Raw genomic sequence first — 16,555 nt, 5'->3', positions numbered from 1 at the left:
TTCTAAAATGCACATAACTTACTGCAGTAAGGCATTCATACATTGTTCATTTCTGAGCAGTGTCATCTGAAGTACAAAATGATTTGGCTTCTGCATTCATTCTGTTTCCTGCTGTTCTGTTTTCATTCCCCTACCTTGGTTAATGAAATCACTGTCTATGCTTATGGAGTAGAAGATATAATACAATCATTCTTTTTTTTTTTTTTTGGTTTTTCGAGGTAGGGACTCACTGTGGTCCAGGCTGCCCTGGAATTAACTCTGTCATCTCAGGGTAGCCTTGAACTCATGGCAATCCTCCTACCTCTGCCTCCTGAGTGCTGGGATTAAAGGCGTGTGCTACCACGCCCGGCTCATTCTTTATAAAAATATTTTACTTGCAAACACACACACACACACACACACATACACACACACACACACACACACACACACACACAGAGAGAGAGAGAGAGAGGGGGGGGGGGAAAGGATGGGCATACCAAGGCCTTTTAGCTGCTTTAAATGAACTCCAGATGCAAGTGCAACTTTGTGCATCTGGCTTACGTGGGTACTGGGGAATCGAATCCAAGTCGTTAGCTTTGCAGGCAAGCACCTTAACCACTGAGCAGTCTCTCCAGCCTGTCGAACACTTAGACTCATGTAATCATTTTAACCTGCCCTGTTCCTCTTTAGCAATTCATCTTTTATTTTTGCTTCTAGTGCTTCGAATTTCTCATTTACCCCAGGTTAGTTCATGCTTTTATCTTGTTGTGATTGTGTTACTCCACCACCCTGCAATATAGCTCCTCTTTCCAAATACATTTTATAGTCTTAACATGTCATCTTTTTCAATTGCTAGACTTCACTAAATTAAAGAGCAATTATGTCATTCTCATCCTTCCCCCAAATTCCTTTGGTTCCAAAATTCTTAGTCTGGTATATATGTCATACTTTCAACATTCTGCATTCGTTCTCACACTTATCTCTTGAACTTCCTCCTCCTCTCCCTTTTCATTTAAGAATATGCTATTCTCATTTTGTATCTCAATGGCCATATCTTATCTTCATCTTATTCCTTCTGAGTTCTATTTTTTAAGGTTCAGCTCACATTTGTTTTCTCTGTGGTGCCCCAAATATGTATATGTGTGTGTGTGTGTGTGTGTGTGTGTGTGTTTTCATGCTCAGGTATGTGTACATGAGTGTGAAGACCAGAACATAAATAACCTTAGATGTTACAACATCCACTCTGCTTTGGTACAGGTTTTCATTGACTGGGGGCTCACAAATCAGACTGACTAGCCAGTGGGCTATAGGAATCCTCTGTTTCTCCAGTGCTGGGTTTATAGGCATGTGATAGTTTTAAAAAACATGGTGTGATGGCTTATTTTAGCTTGTCATCTTGGTAGGATTTAGCATCGCCATGGTAACAAATCTCTGTGAGGGATTTTCTAAATTAGGTTGAGATGGAAGGACCCATCCTACCTATGGGGAGTACTGTTCCATGGCTTGGGATCTCTGACTGAATACAAAGGAGGGAGTGAGCTGAGCAGTAGCATTCATCTCTCTACTTCCTCCTGTTGATGTGATGATGCAGTGCTGGTTTCCCGTGCCTTCCCTGCCATGATGGACTCTACCCTCCGGAACTGTTAAGCCAGAATAAACTCTTTCCCTACCTATGCTGTTCTCTGTTTCATCACAGCAATGAGAAAGTCACTGATGCACTTGGGTACTGGAGATTGAATTCAAGTGCTCAGGCTTATAAGGCAGGCACTTGGCCCAATGAGCTATACTCCCCTAGTCCCAATATTTGGTCTTACATTTGCTTTTTTCACCTGTTCTGAACTCCTAAGAGATAGGAAGGGTTTGAGGGAGAGAGCATGTGTGTGAGAGAGAATTGGCACACCAGGACCTCTGGCCACTGCAGTCAAACTCCAGGCATGTGTGCCACCTCGTGTGCATGTGTCACCTTGTGCATCTGGCTTACATGGGTTCTGGGGAGTCGAACTTGGGTTCTTAGGTTTCCCAGGCAAGTGCCTTAACTGCTAAGCCATCTCTCCAGCCTACATGTATATAATATTTTTGATCATATTTATTGCACTGCTTTTACCCTGCCTAACTCCTTCTGAACTTCCAAACTAGTCCTGTGCCTACTTTCATATGTTTTGTATGCATGAGTATGGGGTGGGGTGTTATTTAATTCTTACCAGAGGCTACACCACTGAAGAAAATGATTCCTGTCTTCTCCAGCAGAATTCAACTACCAGTAGTTCCTCATGGCACCCAGGGTGGGTCTTGTGAACCTCTCCACCATCTGTGATGGAAAGTTGGTGGGCCCAGTCTTGTGCAGGTCTTAAGAAACCACAGGTGCTACAAGTTCCCAAGCATACAGACATTTCACAGCACTCCTCCCCATCCTTCAGTTGTTACATTGTTCTGCCCTCCTTTTCCAAGAGTCTTGAATAGAGTGCTGTAGCTGTCTTATTTAGGGCTGAGTACTACACAGCCACCTATGCTCAGCACCTTGAGCAGTTATGTGTGTCTGCATTGACAGACACCCACTGCAGGAAGAATCTTCTCTGCTTCTCTGACCCACACTAGAGCTGCATGGTCTGGGGGCATGAGCATGAGCGTTTCATAGGCCACTGACATGCCCATTTAGCACAACTATAGTAGGAGCTTCCTCCCTAGGACCTGTTTCCTCACCAAGCCATGGATTTACAGTGTCCGACACGAGTCCCATCATGTCAGATCCTGCCAGAAAGCAGCTGTTGTCCCTGTGACAGTTGTGCCACTGTTGTGCCGGCAGCGCTTCCTGCCTGGCAGGTCAGTATTACAGCAGACAGGGTGCATTTCTGGGAAACACCGTTGATAAATTTTCTCCCTCAGCAGACTGCCCAGCTCGTAGCCCTGTGAATGCTAGTAAGCAGGGAGGAAGCTTCAGCTCAGCTCCCTCTTCACTTCCCTGTCCCACAACCCAAGCGTGAGCCAACTTGAGCAGTGGGTCTGGCCATCTAGTTCTGTGGGCAACCAAGAGCAGTGGCAGTAGCCTGTATTGTTTTAGGATCTTCTGGGGCCTCCCTGACTAACCACACCTGGAATTTTTATTTAATAGACTTTGGATTTCAGGAATAATATTATCTGCTCATGCAAAATACTTCCACTGCAGTTACTTTTTTTGTTGTTGCTGGGAAAAACACCCTGCCAGAAATAGCTTATGGGAGAAAGGGTGTATTTCAGGCTGATAGAATCCAGGGGAAAACACCATCAGTGGTGGAGGAAGCTGGCTCAGTTCAGCATCCCCAGCAGACAAAGAGAAGCCAACACCCGCAAGCACCAACAGCCAAGAAACACAAACAGCCGGAGCTCAGCCTGCTCTGAACACACCCAGTGACATCTCCTCCAGCAGGCTGCTAGAGACTTGTGTAGGAAGCTTAACTTTAATCACAAAAGCAACAACAAAATCCCTGAGGCTATGGGAGTCATACATTCACATTCAGACTTACATTTTTAAAAGTTAGCTTATAAAGTAGTAGATTTCCGTATGTCTTTTTCATACATCCTTAGTTTTTTAAAAATATTTTATTTTTACTTATTTGAGAGATACAGAAATAGGCAGGTAGAGAAAGAGAATGGGGGCACTGTAGGGCCTGCAGCCACTGCAAACAAACTCCAGATGCGTGTGCCCCCTTGTGTATCTGGCTTATGTGGGTCCTGGGGAGTCGAACCTGGATCCTTTGGCTTTGCAGGTAAGCGCCTTAACTGCTAAGCCATCTCTACAGCCCCCATCCTTATTTTTGATTACACTGCTTCCACTCCCTGCTCCCTCACCATACCCCAACTTCATCTTAAAGCTTTTCACTCCCAGTAGTCTTCCCCACCTGCCCTTCATATCGCAAGTGTTGCTGATCGCCCCCAAGGCCTCCACTCCCCATAGACCTTTGCTCGCTGCCTGGTCTCTGCAGGGATTCACTATTCCTTAAACACATAAGTCAAAACATTCGAAGCTAGAATCCACACATGAGAGAGAATGCATTGCATTTGTCTTTCTGGGCGTGGGTTACCTCAGTCAACATGGTCTTTCTTTGTACAGTTCATTTTCCTGCTGTTAAATTCACCAATTTAAAATGAGGCTATTCTTAACAATTGCTATAAGTACGTGTGTATGTGTATGACGTGTGTGCTCATGTTTGAGGGTGCAGGGGTGTGTGTGCCATGGTGTGTATGACCTTGGGTGTCAGCCATCGCCTTTCACTGTGCTTGAGACCTTTGCTGTGTTTTCTGTTGCATACCCTAGGGCAGCTGCCTTGCAGGCTTCTGCCATTCTTCTGTCTCCACCTCCACCTCGTAGGAGCCCTGGAATTCTTACAGATGTGCACACTCCTGCATCTGGCTTTGTGCACACTTGTGGTGATCCAAACTCTGCCCTCATGCTTACACAGCAAGCACTGCTTGCACTGAGTTATCTCCTCAGCCCTCATGAGCATTCTCTCAGGATGTTGAGCAAGGTGGCCCAAAGTAAGCTGTTGAGGCAGTCTGAATATGAATGTTCATGCTCCCGCTGGAGGCAGATCGAAAGGCAGGTGCATAGAGGACAAGTCATATGTGGACGTAGTAGCAGGCGAAGCCTTGCTACTTGCACACAGAGGAAGTGGGGCAGAAGAGGCATATCGGCAGCTGCCATCGTGAGTTGTTCTAGGTAGCGTGAAGCACTTTGCTTGTATGATAACTGTCCTTAAGAAAATTGGCAGGAATATAATAATCAGTGGTGAAACAGATTTTAGTTATATTTAATACCAATTTGCTAAAATTCTCTTAATTTACTTTTATGTTATAGTTGATTTTCAGAATCTTATGTCTTAAGATTATGAAGATTTTTTGTTGTTGTTTTACGAGGTAGGGTCTCACTCTGACCCAGGCTGACCTAGAATTCACTATGTAGTCTCAGGGTGGCCTCGAACTCACAGAGATCCTCCTATCTCTGCCTTCTGAGTGCTGGAATTAAAGGTATGTGTCACCACACTCAGCTTATGAAGATTTTTTTTTTCGTTCAGTTTTTATTAATTTATTTGAGAGTGACAGAGAGAGACACAGAGAGAGAGAGAATGGGTGCACCAGGGCCTCCAGCCACTACAAACGAACTCCAGACGCATGCGCCCCCTTGTGCATCTGGCTAACGTGGATCCTGGGGAACCGAGCCTCGAACCAGGGTCCTTAGGCTTCACAGGCAAGCGCTTAACCTCTAAGCCATCTCTCCAGCCCTATGAAGATTTTAAACATTCTTCTTAAATCCTATGTTTTCAAAATTAGGCAGCATTCTTTGAGTAATAATTTGTTTTTTGTAAGCTCTGGTCTTGCTGTCATAATTTACTTATTTCTCAAAAATTATGTATTAGAGTTTAGAATAATAGTCATTTCAATTTTGGGAATTTACCTAAAAATGAATGTTTGTTATACATGATGTTTTATCTTTTCTACTTACCTTTAGATTTTCATATCTTGTAATGAATTTAATCTTAATTGCTATTTTATTTGAGACTCACGTCTTAGAACTATTTGGAAAAGTTCACAGCAGTCTCAGTTGAATAATTTTCTTCTGCTTCTCTTTTTAATTTCTGTTATGATAATGCATTGACCATTTCTCCATATCACTGATCTACTTTAGATTTTTTTTTAATAAAATGTTATATGTGCAATTAATTCTACCTGTATTTGTGTGCGTGAACATTACTTAATATCAGTTTGTTAAATAAGACATTGTAAACATGTCTTGCCTATGTTACTAGCTTCTTTTTTTAAATTTTTATAATGTATTTTATTTATTTGAGAGAGAAAGAGATAAAGAGGCAGATAGAGAGAATGGGCATACCAGGGCCTTCAGCTGCTGCAAAGGAACTCCAGATGCACACGCCACCTTGTGCATCTGGCTTACCGGGGTCCTTTGGCTTTGCAGGCAAGTGCCTTGACTGCTAAGCTATCTCTTCAGCCGACTAGGTTCTTTGAAAGAAACTAATAAACCAGTTTAGTGCTGTTGCAGCAAAGAATTTAGCTATGCAACTCTTTAGCATGCACTGGCCTCTTACATGTGCTGTCCCCTACATTCCCACGTTCGTTGTTTGAGCTCAGTGACGAGCACGTGAAAGGAGAGGGTAGGTTTTTTTCATGCTTCAATGGTAAAATAAAACGAAAAAGCAGTAGAGTGATATGTACTGTGAATTGGGTTTGTACTTGTTCATTTCTGCTAAGATCCTGAGTATTTTTTACTAGAATATGACCATTAGGTCATACAGAAATCTTATTCGTCATTATTTTATAGACTATTTTATAGAATAAAGGAAGGGTTCCTTGTGCTTACGGCTGGGTATTCACAATGCTCACACTGCAACCTTCCCATGTTACTAAAGTGGAAGCCTGCATGCTGTGCTTTTAGTCTAGTGTCCTAACTTCCCATAGCCTTACTTGTTACATGGTGTAGATTATGCTAGATGAATATCTTCTCATTGGTTTTATTTCTCTGATTAAATCATAGACTTTGCTTATGGATGATGCTGAAGAGAATAAACTATCCCATGCTGCTATAAAATTAAAGCTTTCCTCACCACCATAGTAGTATGAATGTCTTAAGCTCTCTCTTTTAAAATGATTATATATTAAAAAATTTTTTTTTAATTATTTGTTAATTTCTTTGAGAAAGAATGAGCATGCCAGGTCCTCCAGCCATTGCAAATGAACTCTAGAAGCATGTACCATTTTATGCATTTGGCTTACCTGGGTTCAGGAGAATTGAAGCTGGGTCCTTAGACTTTGCAGGCAAGTACCTTAACTATTAAGCCACAATTAGATCTTTTAATTAGCTAACAAAAAAGTAGGTTTCTGTCATACCCTCTTTAGTTTTAGTTGTTCACTCCCCTCTCTCCTTCCTTTCCCTTTAGACCCTTGTACCCTTGTATTCTGTCCTTCCACTTGCCTGTCTGCTATCCCCTCCCCTAACTCATCCCCACTTCTTTCTCTCCAAGCCTCAATCTAGCTACCCAGAGACTACTATTGATGCTTACTACCTTACAAGCAAATTCAGCTCTTCCAAGCTAGCATCCACATGTACAGGAGAACAAATGGTGTTTGTCTTTCTGAACCTGAGTTACCTCATTTAGTATAACTCTACATGGATCAGACAATTAGACGAAAAAGTAGGTAGAATATTCCAATAAGCATAGATATAGACTTTTTCTGAATAGAACTCCAGTACCCAGGAAATAAGACAAACATACTCAACAATGAGATCTCCTGAAAGTAACACCCCCCCACACACATAAACTATTTATTATACAGCTAAGGAAACTTATCAACCAAATCATTCTGTCTGGTAATTTTGGGTTTGGAGTGTTGTTTTTCCAAAGCCTTCAGATGAATCATTAAGTTATTTACTTGAAATTTGAATTTTTCTGTTTTTGTGTTGTAGGCAGTTAGAACTCTAAGCTTCCCCCTTAATGACAGTGACTGCCTTCATTGTGTCCCATAAGTTTTGGTATGTTCTGTTTTCATTTTTATTCAGTTCTAGGAATGTTTTGATGTTCTTCCTGATTTCTTGATTGATGACCCATTTATTATCTAGTAATGTGTTGTTAAGTCTCCAGGATTATGTGTATTTTCTGGTCTTTCTCTTATTAATGTCTAGCTCTTTTTGATGTTATGATACAATACAAAGAATTACTTCATTTTTCCTGAATTTGTTGAGACTTACTTTGTTTCCTAATATATTACCTATTTTAGAGAAGGTTCCATGCACTGAAGAGAAGAATGTGTATTTTGTAAAGTTTGGATAGAATCTTCTGTAGATGTTTGTTAGGTACATTTGATCTGTGGTATTATTTAGCTCCATTGTTTCTCTATTTTCTGTTTGTCTATTAGCAGCAGTGGGCTATCAAAGTCACCTGCTACTATTGTGCGGATGTATGTCTGATTTTATATGTAATAGACTTAGCTTTATAAAATTTGGTGTTCCTGTATTTGGTGTAAGTATAGGATTGTCATATCCTCATGGTGAATTTGTTCCCTTGATCATTATAAAGTACCCATTTTATGTCTTCTGATTACTTTTGGTTTGAAATTACCCAGCCCTGCTTGTTCCCTGTTTCCATTTGCTTGGATTATTTTCCCCCATCTTTTCACTGTAGGGTGGTGTCTGTCTTTTTGAGAGTAAGGTGGGTTTCTTGAAGACAATAAAAGGATAGATACTTTCTTTGTTATCCAGCTTGCTCATTGGTATCTTTTTATTTATTTATTTTTTTGTTTTGTTTTCGAGGTTGGGTCTCTAGCTCAGCGTGACCTGAAATTCACTATGTAAAACTCACCGATCCTCCTACCTCTGCCTCCTGAGTGCTGGGATTAAAGGCATGCACCACCATGTCTGCCTGATTGGTATCTTTGGATTGGGGCGTTAAGTCCATTCATATTCAGAGTCATTATTGAAAGGTGTGGGTTAATCTCTTGCCATGTTCATAACTTTGTGGAGTTGATATTTTCTTGATCATTTGATTCAACAACTGTTCTGGTTTTGATTATGCCACCCCCCCCCCCCCCCCCCCGTAGCCTTCTGAGTATGTTTGTTTCTTCAGATAATTCCATCCGTTACTCTCTGTTGGGCTATCTGAGTGCTCATATATTCATATAGATGCCTTTTTGTGGAAAATTTTTCTTCCTCCTTTTATTATGAGAGATAATTTTGCTGGGTATAGTAGTTTAATTAGCAGCCTTACTCTTTCAATGTTTGAAATACTTCATCTATTTTAGTTTCCATTGACAAATTGACTGTTATTCTGATAGGTTTAACTTTGTTATGTTTCTTGCTGCAGCTCTTAGTACCCTTTCTTTGTTTTGTGTGTTTATTGTTTTAAGTACAATGTGACATGGGGAATTTCTCTTCTGGTCCTATATAATTGGTGCATTTTCTGTCTCTTGTACCTGGATGGACCTTTCTTTCATAAGGTTTAGACACCTCTATAATTTTATTGAAAAAATATATTTTTTGGTTTTTCAAGGTAGGATCTCACTCTAGTCCAGGCTGACCTGGAATTCACTATGTAGTCTCAGGGTGGCCTCAAACTCATGGTGATCCTCCTACCTCTGCCTCCCGAGTGCTGGGATTAAAGGTGTGCACCACCACACCCAGCTTATTGAAAATATTTTTTTATGTCATTGACCTGGCATCCTTCCCCTTCTTTTATGCCATAGTTTGCACAACATTCTTTTTAAGGTGTTCCATGTGTCTCTCATGATATGCTCATATATTTTTCTGAACTTGCCCTTAATTTTGGCATCCTGTTCTATTTTCTTGTTCTGCCTTGTCCTCAAGTCCTGATATTCTGTCTTCCACATGGTCTGTTCTGTTGGTATGGCTTTCCTGGGAGCTTTTCAGTTGATTTATATCAACTTTTGTTCCCATCTGGTTTTTCATTAGCATATCCTTTTCACTAAGCTCCATTTTCATTTCTTGGTTTTAATTTCTCATTTTATTTAGTTGATTGTGTTCTCTGTAGTTGATTCAGACACTGGTTGATATCTTCTTTGAATTCATTCAGGTATCTCTTGAGTTCTTGATTGTTTGAACTCTCTTGGATTTTGTTCATATTTTTGTTCATGTCCTTCTTAAGGTTATATATTATATGTGCTTTATCTTACTTGTGTTTTAGAATTCTTTATCTAGAATTTTATTTCAGTCGTTATTGTTGTTGACTTTGACTATGGGAATAGGCATTCTTGGTGGGGATATCTTGCCTTGATTTCTTGTGTTACTTGTTTTTTGCAGGTGTTTGACCATCTGGAGATAATCTCTTTGTCTTGTCATGAATGTAATAGTGAATCTCTACTGGGGACATAGGGTTCTCTGGGCCTGGGTCTATTCCCATAATAGACACACTCTAGATTTTGGGAAAGGGAGAATGGGACTGCAGACTCACTGTGCCTGGCCCATTACTTCTCTATTCGGTCTTTATACACCTGCATAAGGGGGGGACGGGCTGAGTGTAAGGTCATTGGGGGTCTGCCTCTGCCCAATGTGCCTGGTTCTGACTCTGAGTGGCCTACTGAACCTCATGTTTTACTAACTAGTATTTAGCTAAGACCTTGTAAAATATTTTTAGTCACAGATGTAGGTTTTTAATGAGTGCCTATGAAATGAAGATAAATGCAGTAGTCAGGGGAAGTGAAATGTAAAATGTTAAGTCTTTATGAAGACAAATGTACATGAATTATAATTACTTGCAGGTAGGCTCCCCTGCCTGGCAGATTTAGAAAGTGAAAAAAAATTACAAAATACAAATTTTATCTTTCCTACTAATTATATAACTTTAGTAAGGGTGTTAAATGAACACAAGGTTATTGAAGAAGGGGAATTAGCTATTGCTAAAATAGATTTTATTACTTTTACAAACAAAAGCATTCTGATGTGCTCCCAAAGTTAACTGTTTGTCTATTTCTTTAGGATGGATTGGATGCTTTGGTTTATGACTTGGATTTTCCTGCCTTAAGAAAAAACAAAAATATTGACAACTTTCTAAGCAGATGTAAGTAATTTTTTTTTTGTAGAGGTTGAAGATAGTTTGCATATAATTACATATCAGATATTTCAACCCCTTCTTGTTTTCTTTTGGTTACTTTTAATTTCATAAATAATTTCTATATAATATTTAGAAAGTTTGGATGCCTAACAAGAAACTCTAAGATGTAATTTATAGAGAAGGCGATTAAAACAAATAATTACAATAAGTATGTTTTTAAAAATGCATAGTACATATTTAAGCTTTAACACTATTTGTTCCTTATTTTTATTTGTTAAAGTCAATTATTACATTTAAAAACTTTAGGTAAGAATTGATTCCAAGTGAAAACCCCTCTTAAATTGTGGATTTTTCTCTTGAAAGATGTTTTTGTTTTGCAAGTTTTTTCCCTTAAAATTTGTATTTCAGATTTTGATATCATTTTAAATGTTATTAAGTAACTTACTAGCTTAAGAGTTTTAAAAAGTTAATAGTAATATGTGGATTGTGAAATTTTTCCTACCTAATTTATTTCTTTTCCTAAACTATATATGCTCATGCATTTGGGTTAGGTTAACTTTTTTATCCGTTTTTCCAATTTCTAATTTCACATCAGAGTTTTACTGCCTATTTTGTACTTTTTCTTCAAAAAACAGGATCAGTCTTAATTTAGGGGGAGGCAGAAGCAGGCCTCGAACACCACCAGCCTTGCACACATTGTGCAAGGCTCCATTATTTAGATACATTCCCAGCCCATTGAATTGGGAACTTTTTAACTTATATTATTAATTTCTCAATCCTATATTACATGAAAATACTGCTTGGTTTTGTTTGTCTGTTTACTTGCTAACATAGTGGAATAACCAAAAAAATAGACTATTTCTTATCTGCTGGGTGATTAGTTACTTTGCTTTTGCTGTGACAAAAATAACTGTCAAGAAGCAACTTAAAGGAGGAAAATTTCTAGTGGCTTACAGTTTGAGGGGATGCAGGCTGTCATGGCCAGAAAGTCATACCAGCAGAAACATAGAGCAACTGGTGACATTCAGTCCACAGTGAGGCAGCTGAGAGCAATGAATGATGGCGCTCAGCTTGACTTTCCTCTTTAGCTCTGTCCAGGGCAATAGCCCATGGGATGGTTCTGTACGGGGGCAGGGGGAGGGCTTCTCACTTCAGTCAACCAGATCTACACATTGCCTCACAGACAAGCCGAGCAGTTCGTGTTCATGGTGATTGGAAAGCCTGTCTAGCTGGCAGTATTGACCGTCACAGTGGTAAGGCCAAGTGTAAGTGCTCATTAGTACAAAAGTAGACTAAAATAGAGCGAGTGATATCAGAGCACAGTTTTTCTGAACTTGTTACTCCTTTATTTTTAATTTTTTTTAGTTTTCTTTCATTTCATTTCTTTCATTCACATGATAGGGTCTCACACTGTAGCCCAAGCTGACTTCAAACTCAGGGCAATCCTGTCTTAGTTCCCTGACTGCTTGGATTATAGCTGTGAGTCACCATGTGCAGTTTCTCTTTGTTTGGTACTTTGTTGGTTTCATAAGTGTGCCTGTATATTACCTTACCTACAGAATCAAGTGAAAGTGAAAATCTAAAACCTTTAAATAGTAATCATACAATTTATTTGAATTTTTTTCTTTGCTTTTCGAGGTAGGGTCTCACTGTGGCTCAGGCTGACCTGGAATTAACTATGTAGTCTCAGGGTGGCCTTGAACTCACAGAGATCCTTGTACCTCTGCCTCCTGCGTGCTGGGATTAATGGTGTGCACCACCACACCCAACATTTATTTGGATTTTTAAACTTTTATTTTATTTTTCTTTGAGAAAGAAAGAATGGGCACACCAGGGCCTCCAGCCACTACAAACATACTCCAGATGCATATGCCACCTTGTGCATTTGGCCTGTGTGGGTACTAGGGAATCGAACCTGAGTTCATAGGCTTCACAGGAAAGTGCTTAATTGCTGAGTCATCTCTCCAGCCCTATTTGGATTTTTAAATTGGAGAGCAATGCAAGGAATAAAAAATATTAATAATTCAAATTTTTAGCAAATCACACATAATGGCAAGTAAAGGTCATGGCCAAGGAGAGATTGTATCAAGATTACAAAGTTAGCTTAAGGTCCACAGAACAGTGTGCCCTATGATACTAACATTAAAAAGGAAATGCATACTTCAGTAGATGGAGAAAACAGCATTAAACAAAATTAGTCTCTATAATTTAAAATATCATTTTTATTAAGTTGAAATTGAAGAAAAATTCTCTCTATACTAATATTTTTATTTTTTTGGTTTTTTTGTTTATTTTTGTTTATTTGAGAGCAACAGACAGAGAAAGAAAAGAGGTAGAAAGGGAGAGAGAAAATGAGCATGCCAGGGCCTCCAGCCACTGCAAACGAACTCCAGATGCATGTGCCACCTTATACATCTGGCTCATATGGGTCCTGGGGAATCGTGCTTCAATCCGGGATCCTTAGGCTTCACAGGCAAGCCCTTAACTGCCAAGCCATCTCTCCAGCCTTCTATGCACTAATAAAAGAAATCCACAGGTAACCTAGAATTTAGATTGTGTAGGGCTGATTTTCTTTTGCACCTTTTCATTAATCTTTTCATGCTAGCATACAGAGTAATAGATTTTGTCTTGGCATCTTGTGCCTCCTCCCCAGTTTTATTCAGTATTGTCTTGTAAGTTCTAGCTGCCTTTATGGCTAAAATAAACGCCATGTAGATTTAAAACAGCTGGGCGTGGTGGTACATGCCTTTAATGCCAGTACTTGGGAGGCAGAGGCAGGAGGATCGCCATGAGTTGGAGGCTACCCTGAGACTACATAGTGAATTCCAAGTCAGCCTGGGCTAGGGCAAGACCCTACCTTGAAAAATAAAAATAAATAAATAAAAGATACAAGCTTTATTAATCCAGACAGCATGCTTTTTTAGATAGGAAATCCTCATTGTACAGAAAAGATGCCATAAAAACTAATAACAATATTCCATAAGGTTGAAAGCTTGAAGATGAAGATCAAAAGAGCAATTATATTTCATTTACCAGCAATAAGCAATGAAAAATTAATATATATAAAATACAGCACCTATTACAGTAGAAGCAAATCTGTGGAAAATTTATGGGTATATTTGAGAAAATAACCTATAAGACCTATATACTAAAAACCACATAGTATTGCAGTCAAATATGAGATTGGGGACTGGAGGGATGGCTTAGCTGTTAAGACATCTGCCGGCAAAGTCAAAGGACCTCGGTTCAATTCCCCAGGACCCACGTAAGCCAGATGCACAAGGTGACACATGCGTCTGTAGTTTGTTTGCAAGTGGCTGGAGGCCCTGACACACCCATTCTCTCTATCTCTCCCTTCCTCTTTCCCTGTTAAGTAAATAAATAAATAGTTAAAAGCAATAACACTTTTAGAAGAAAATGTTTTTGATTTGGTTAAGGACATTTTTAAAGATAGGACCCAAATGGCACAAATCGTTTTTAAAACATGATGAACTTTGTCCAAAATTAAAATCCTTTCCTCTTCAGAAGACACTGCTTAGAAGACAAAGGCGAAGCTAGGGTCTAGCTCAGTTGTAGAGCTCTGGCTTACCATGCATAAGGCCCTGGTTCAATCCCCAGGGCCTCCAACCACTGCAAATGAGCTCCAGACCCACGCACCACTCTGTGCATCTGGGTTTACATGGGCGCTGGGGAATCAAACCCAGGTTGGCAGGCTTTACACAAGCAAACACCTTTAACTGTTGAGCCATTCCCCTAGCCCTTGTTTATTTAATATTGTTATTTATTTGAAGAGTGAGAGAGAGAATGGGCTTGTCAGGGCCTATTGCCACTATAGAGGAATTCCAGACACTTGTGTCATTTTGTGTATCAGGCTTATATGGGTACTGCAGAAGTGAACGTGGGCCAACTCAGGCCAGTAGGCTTTGCAAGCAAGTGCATTTAACTGTTCGCCATCTCTCCAGCCCATATTTATAATTTTACAATTCTAAATTATTTTGCATGAAATAGTATTTCTATAGTAACAGATTGCTATCTACTATAAAATAGAACATTGTAAGGAGGGTTGAAGCTTTGGGGGTGTCTAGGCAGGGCCATTGGAGAAAACATTTGAAGTAACTGAAGAAGCAAACAGACACCCACAGGCATACAGAGGAGCACCTAGTGCTAAGGCTCTTGGGGAGGAGTATATATAATCTGTTTAAGGAAGCCAACATTGCCTGAGAGAATTAAGCAGGGGAGAGGACAGTTAAGATGATACCAGAGCCAGGCGTGGTGGAGCACGCAGCACCTGAGAGGCAGAGGTAGGAGGATTGCCATGAGTTTGAGGCCACCCTGAGACCAATTCCAGGTCAGCCTAGGCTAGAGCGAGACCCTACCTCCAAAAGTGAAAACAAACAAAAAAAGATGATACCAGAGAAGTAAGAAAATGGGGAGGTTGTACATGTAGAGTCTTGTATGCTATTGTAAAATCTTAGGGTGTTTGCTCTGGGTGAGACATTGAAGAGATTTGAGTACAGATGGGACGTGATGTGTCTTGTGTTTTAAGGACATCACCCTATATTGAAATAGAGTATGAAGAGGTAAGGACTTAGACACAGGAAAGTTAGTTACGTGGCTATAATATTTGCCATAATCAGCTCCACCTAGCATGATGGCAGTGCAGAGGGTGAGACCCGAGATTCCAGGTACTGAGTCCACATGGAGTAGATGGTAAAGGCGTGTCAAAATGCTAACTAAAATTTGGCTTACTGGGCTGGGGGGATGGTTTAACAGGCGCTTGGCTGCAAAAGCCAAAGAAACCAGGTTTGATTCCCCAGGACCCACGTTAGCCAGATGCACAAGGGGGCGCACGTGGCTGGAGTGTGTTCGTGGTGGTGCGCCCATTCTCTCTCTTCCTCCCTCCCTCCCTCTCTCCCTCCCTCCCTCCCTCCCTCTCTCTCTCTCTTTCTCTCTCTCTCTCTCTTTCTTTCTCCCTCTCTCTCTCAAATAAATAGAAATAAAATATTTTTTTTAAAAAGTTTGAAGGTGAAAGACACCAATCTGAACTATTGGTTTGGGAGATGTTAGTAGTGTCAGTTCTAAAAAGTAAGTTTGTAGATAGGAAAAAATACTATTAAGGGCTAAATCTTTGTTAAGATACCTGAGAGATGAGGTTGAACAAGCAAATCATGTAGCTGAAAGATAAATATTGAGGATGGAATAATAAAAGCAAAATATTCCATAATTTTGCTGGAAGGATGTGAGGTCTAGGAAGTAGAGTGTATGTCAGGAGAGAGGGACCAGGCGGTGTCAATGCTGTTGAAATGGGAAGCTGAGAACTGAGCACTGATGTTGTACTTAGCCAGGAGTCTATTTATGGCTTTGACAGGAAGTTTGCTAGGAAAAGTCAAAGCCCCCTGAAGTGTGTTAATAGTAAACAGGAAGGACATTTGAGGGATTTTGTTGCCGTGGGAGTTTGATTAATGGGGTGGGTTTAACTCATGTCAGAGGTAAGATCAGGAAATCTTTTTTTGCTGCTGTAGTTTAGCCCCAGCAATTCTCTGGTCTCTGCTATCCCCGTACCACCTTACAGTTAGATGTGCCAGGCCAAATCCGCCCCCCCCCCCCAGCCCCCGTTTTTGTTTGTAATATGGATTCTGGGGAGTTGAACTTGGTCCCAAGCAGGAAAGGCCCTCATACCTAAAGCAGTAAGTGCTCCTTAACTGCTGAGCCATCTCTCTGGGCCCTGCTCTCCATTTCTCAGTGTTTCCATGAAATGGTCTTAGGAAAAAAAAATCACTGTGATCTAATCTTTAATGTTCTTTCTTGCTTATGTCATAATCTTGATATTTTAATGTTGTCATTATGACACTTAGGTTTATAATTTATGCCTAATCTGGGCATGTATTGGTTAAGAAAAATGTTATAACCATGTCAGGATGCCCTGTGTTGGCTTAATGTGAATATAGAGCTCCCAGAGATTGTTAATACATAAAGGAAGAGTAGAAAATTACTGATAAAGGGGTGAGGGAACCTGGGATTGT

General features: G+C 40.2%; 1 protein-coding gene across 2 annotated transcripts in view; it reads left to right on the top strand.

Moving 5' to 3' along the window:
• Rock1 (Rho associated coiled-coil containing protein kinase 1) overlaps nt 1–16,555 on the top strand; it is a 131,347-nt gene that overhangs the window by 39,774 nt on the left and 75,018 nt on the right. For both annotated transcript variants that reach the window (XM_004654825.3, XR_006633659.1), the window contains exon 2: nt 10,457–10,538. In XM_004654825.3, the coding sequence (XP_004654882.1) occupies nt 10,457–10,538 (82 nt within the window). The remainder of the gene's footprint in view (nt 1–10,456; nt 10,539–16,555) is intronic.

The sequence above is a fragment of the Jaculus jaculus genome, chromosome 15, assembly GCF_020740685.1.
Source record: "Jaculus jaculus isolate mJacJac1 chromosome 15, mJacJac1.mat.Y.cur, whole genome shotgun sequence".
Classification (NCBI taxonomy): domain Eukaryota; kingdom Metazoa; phylum Chordata; class Mammalia; order Rodentia; family Dipodidae; genus Jaculus; species Jaculus jaculus.
This window is presented reverse-complemented; position numbering and strand designations above follow the sequence as displayed.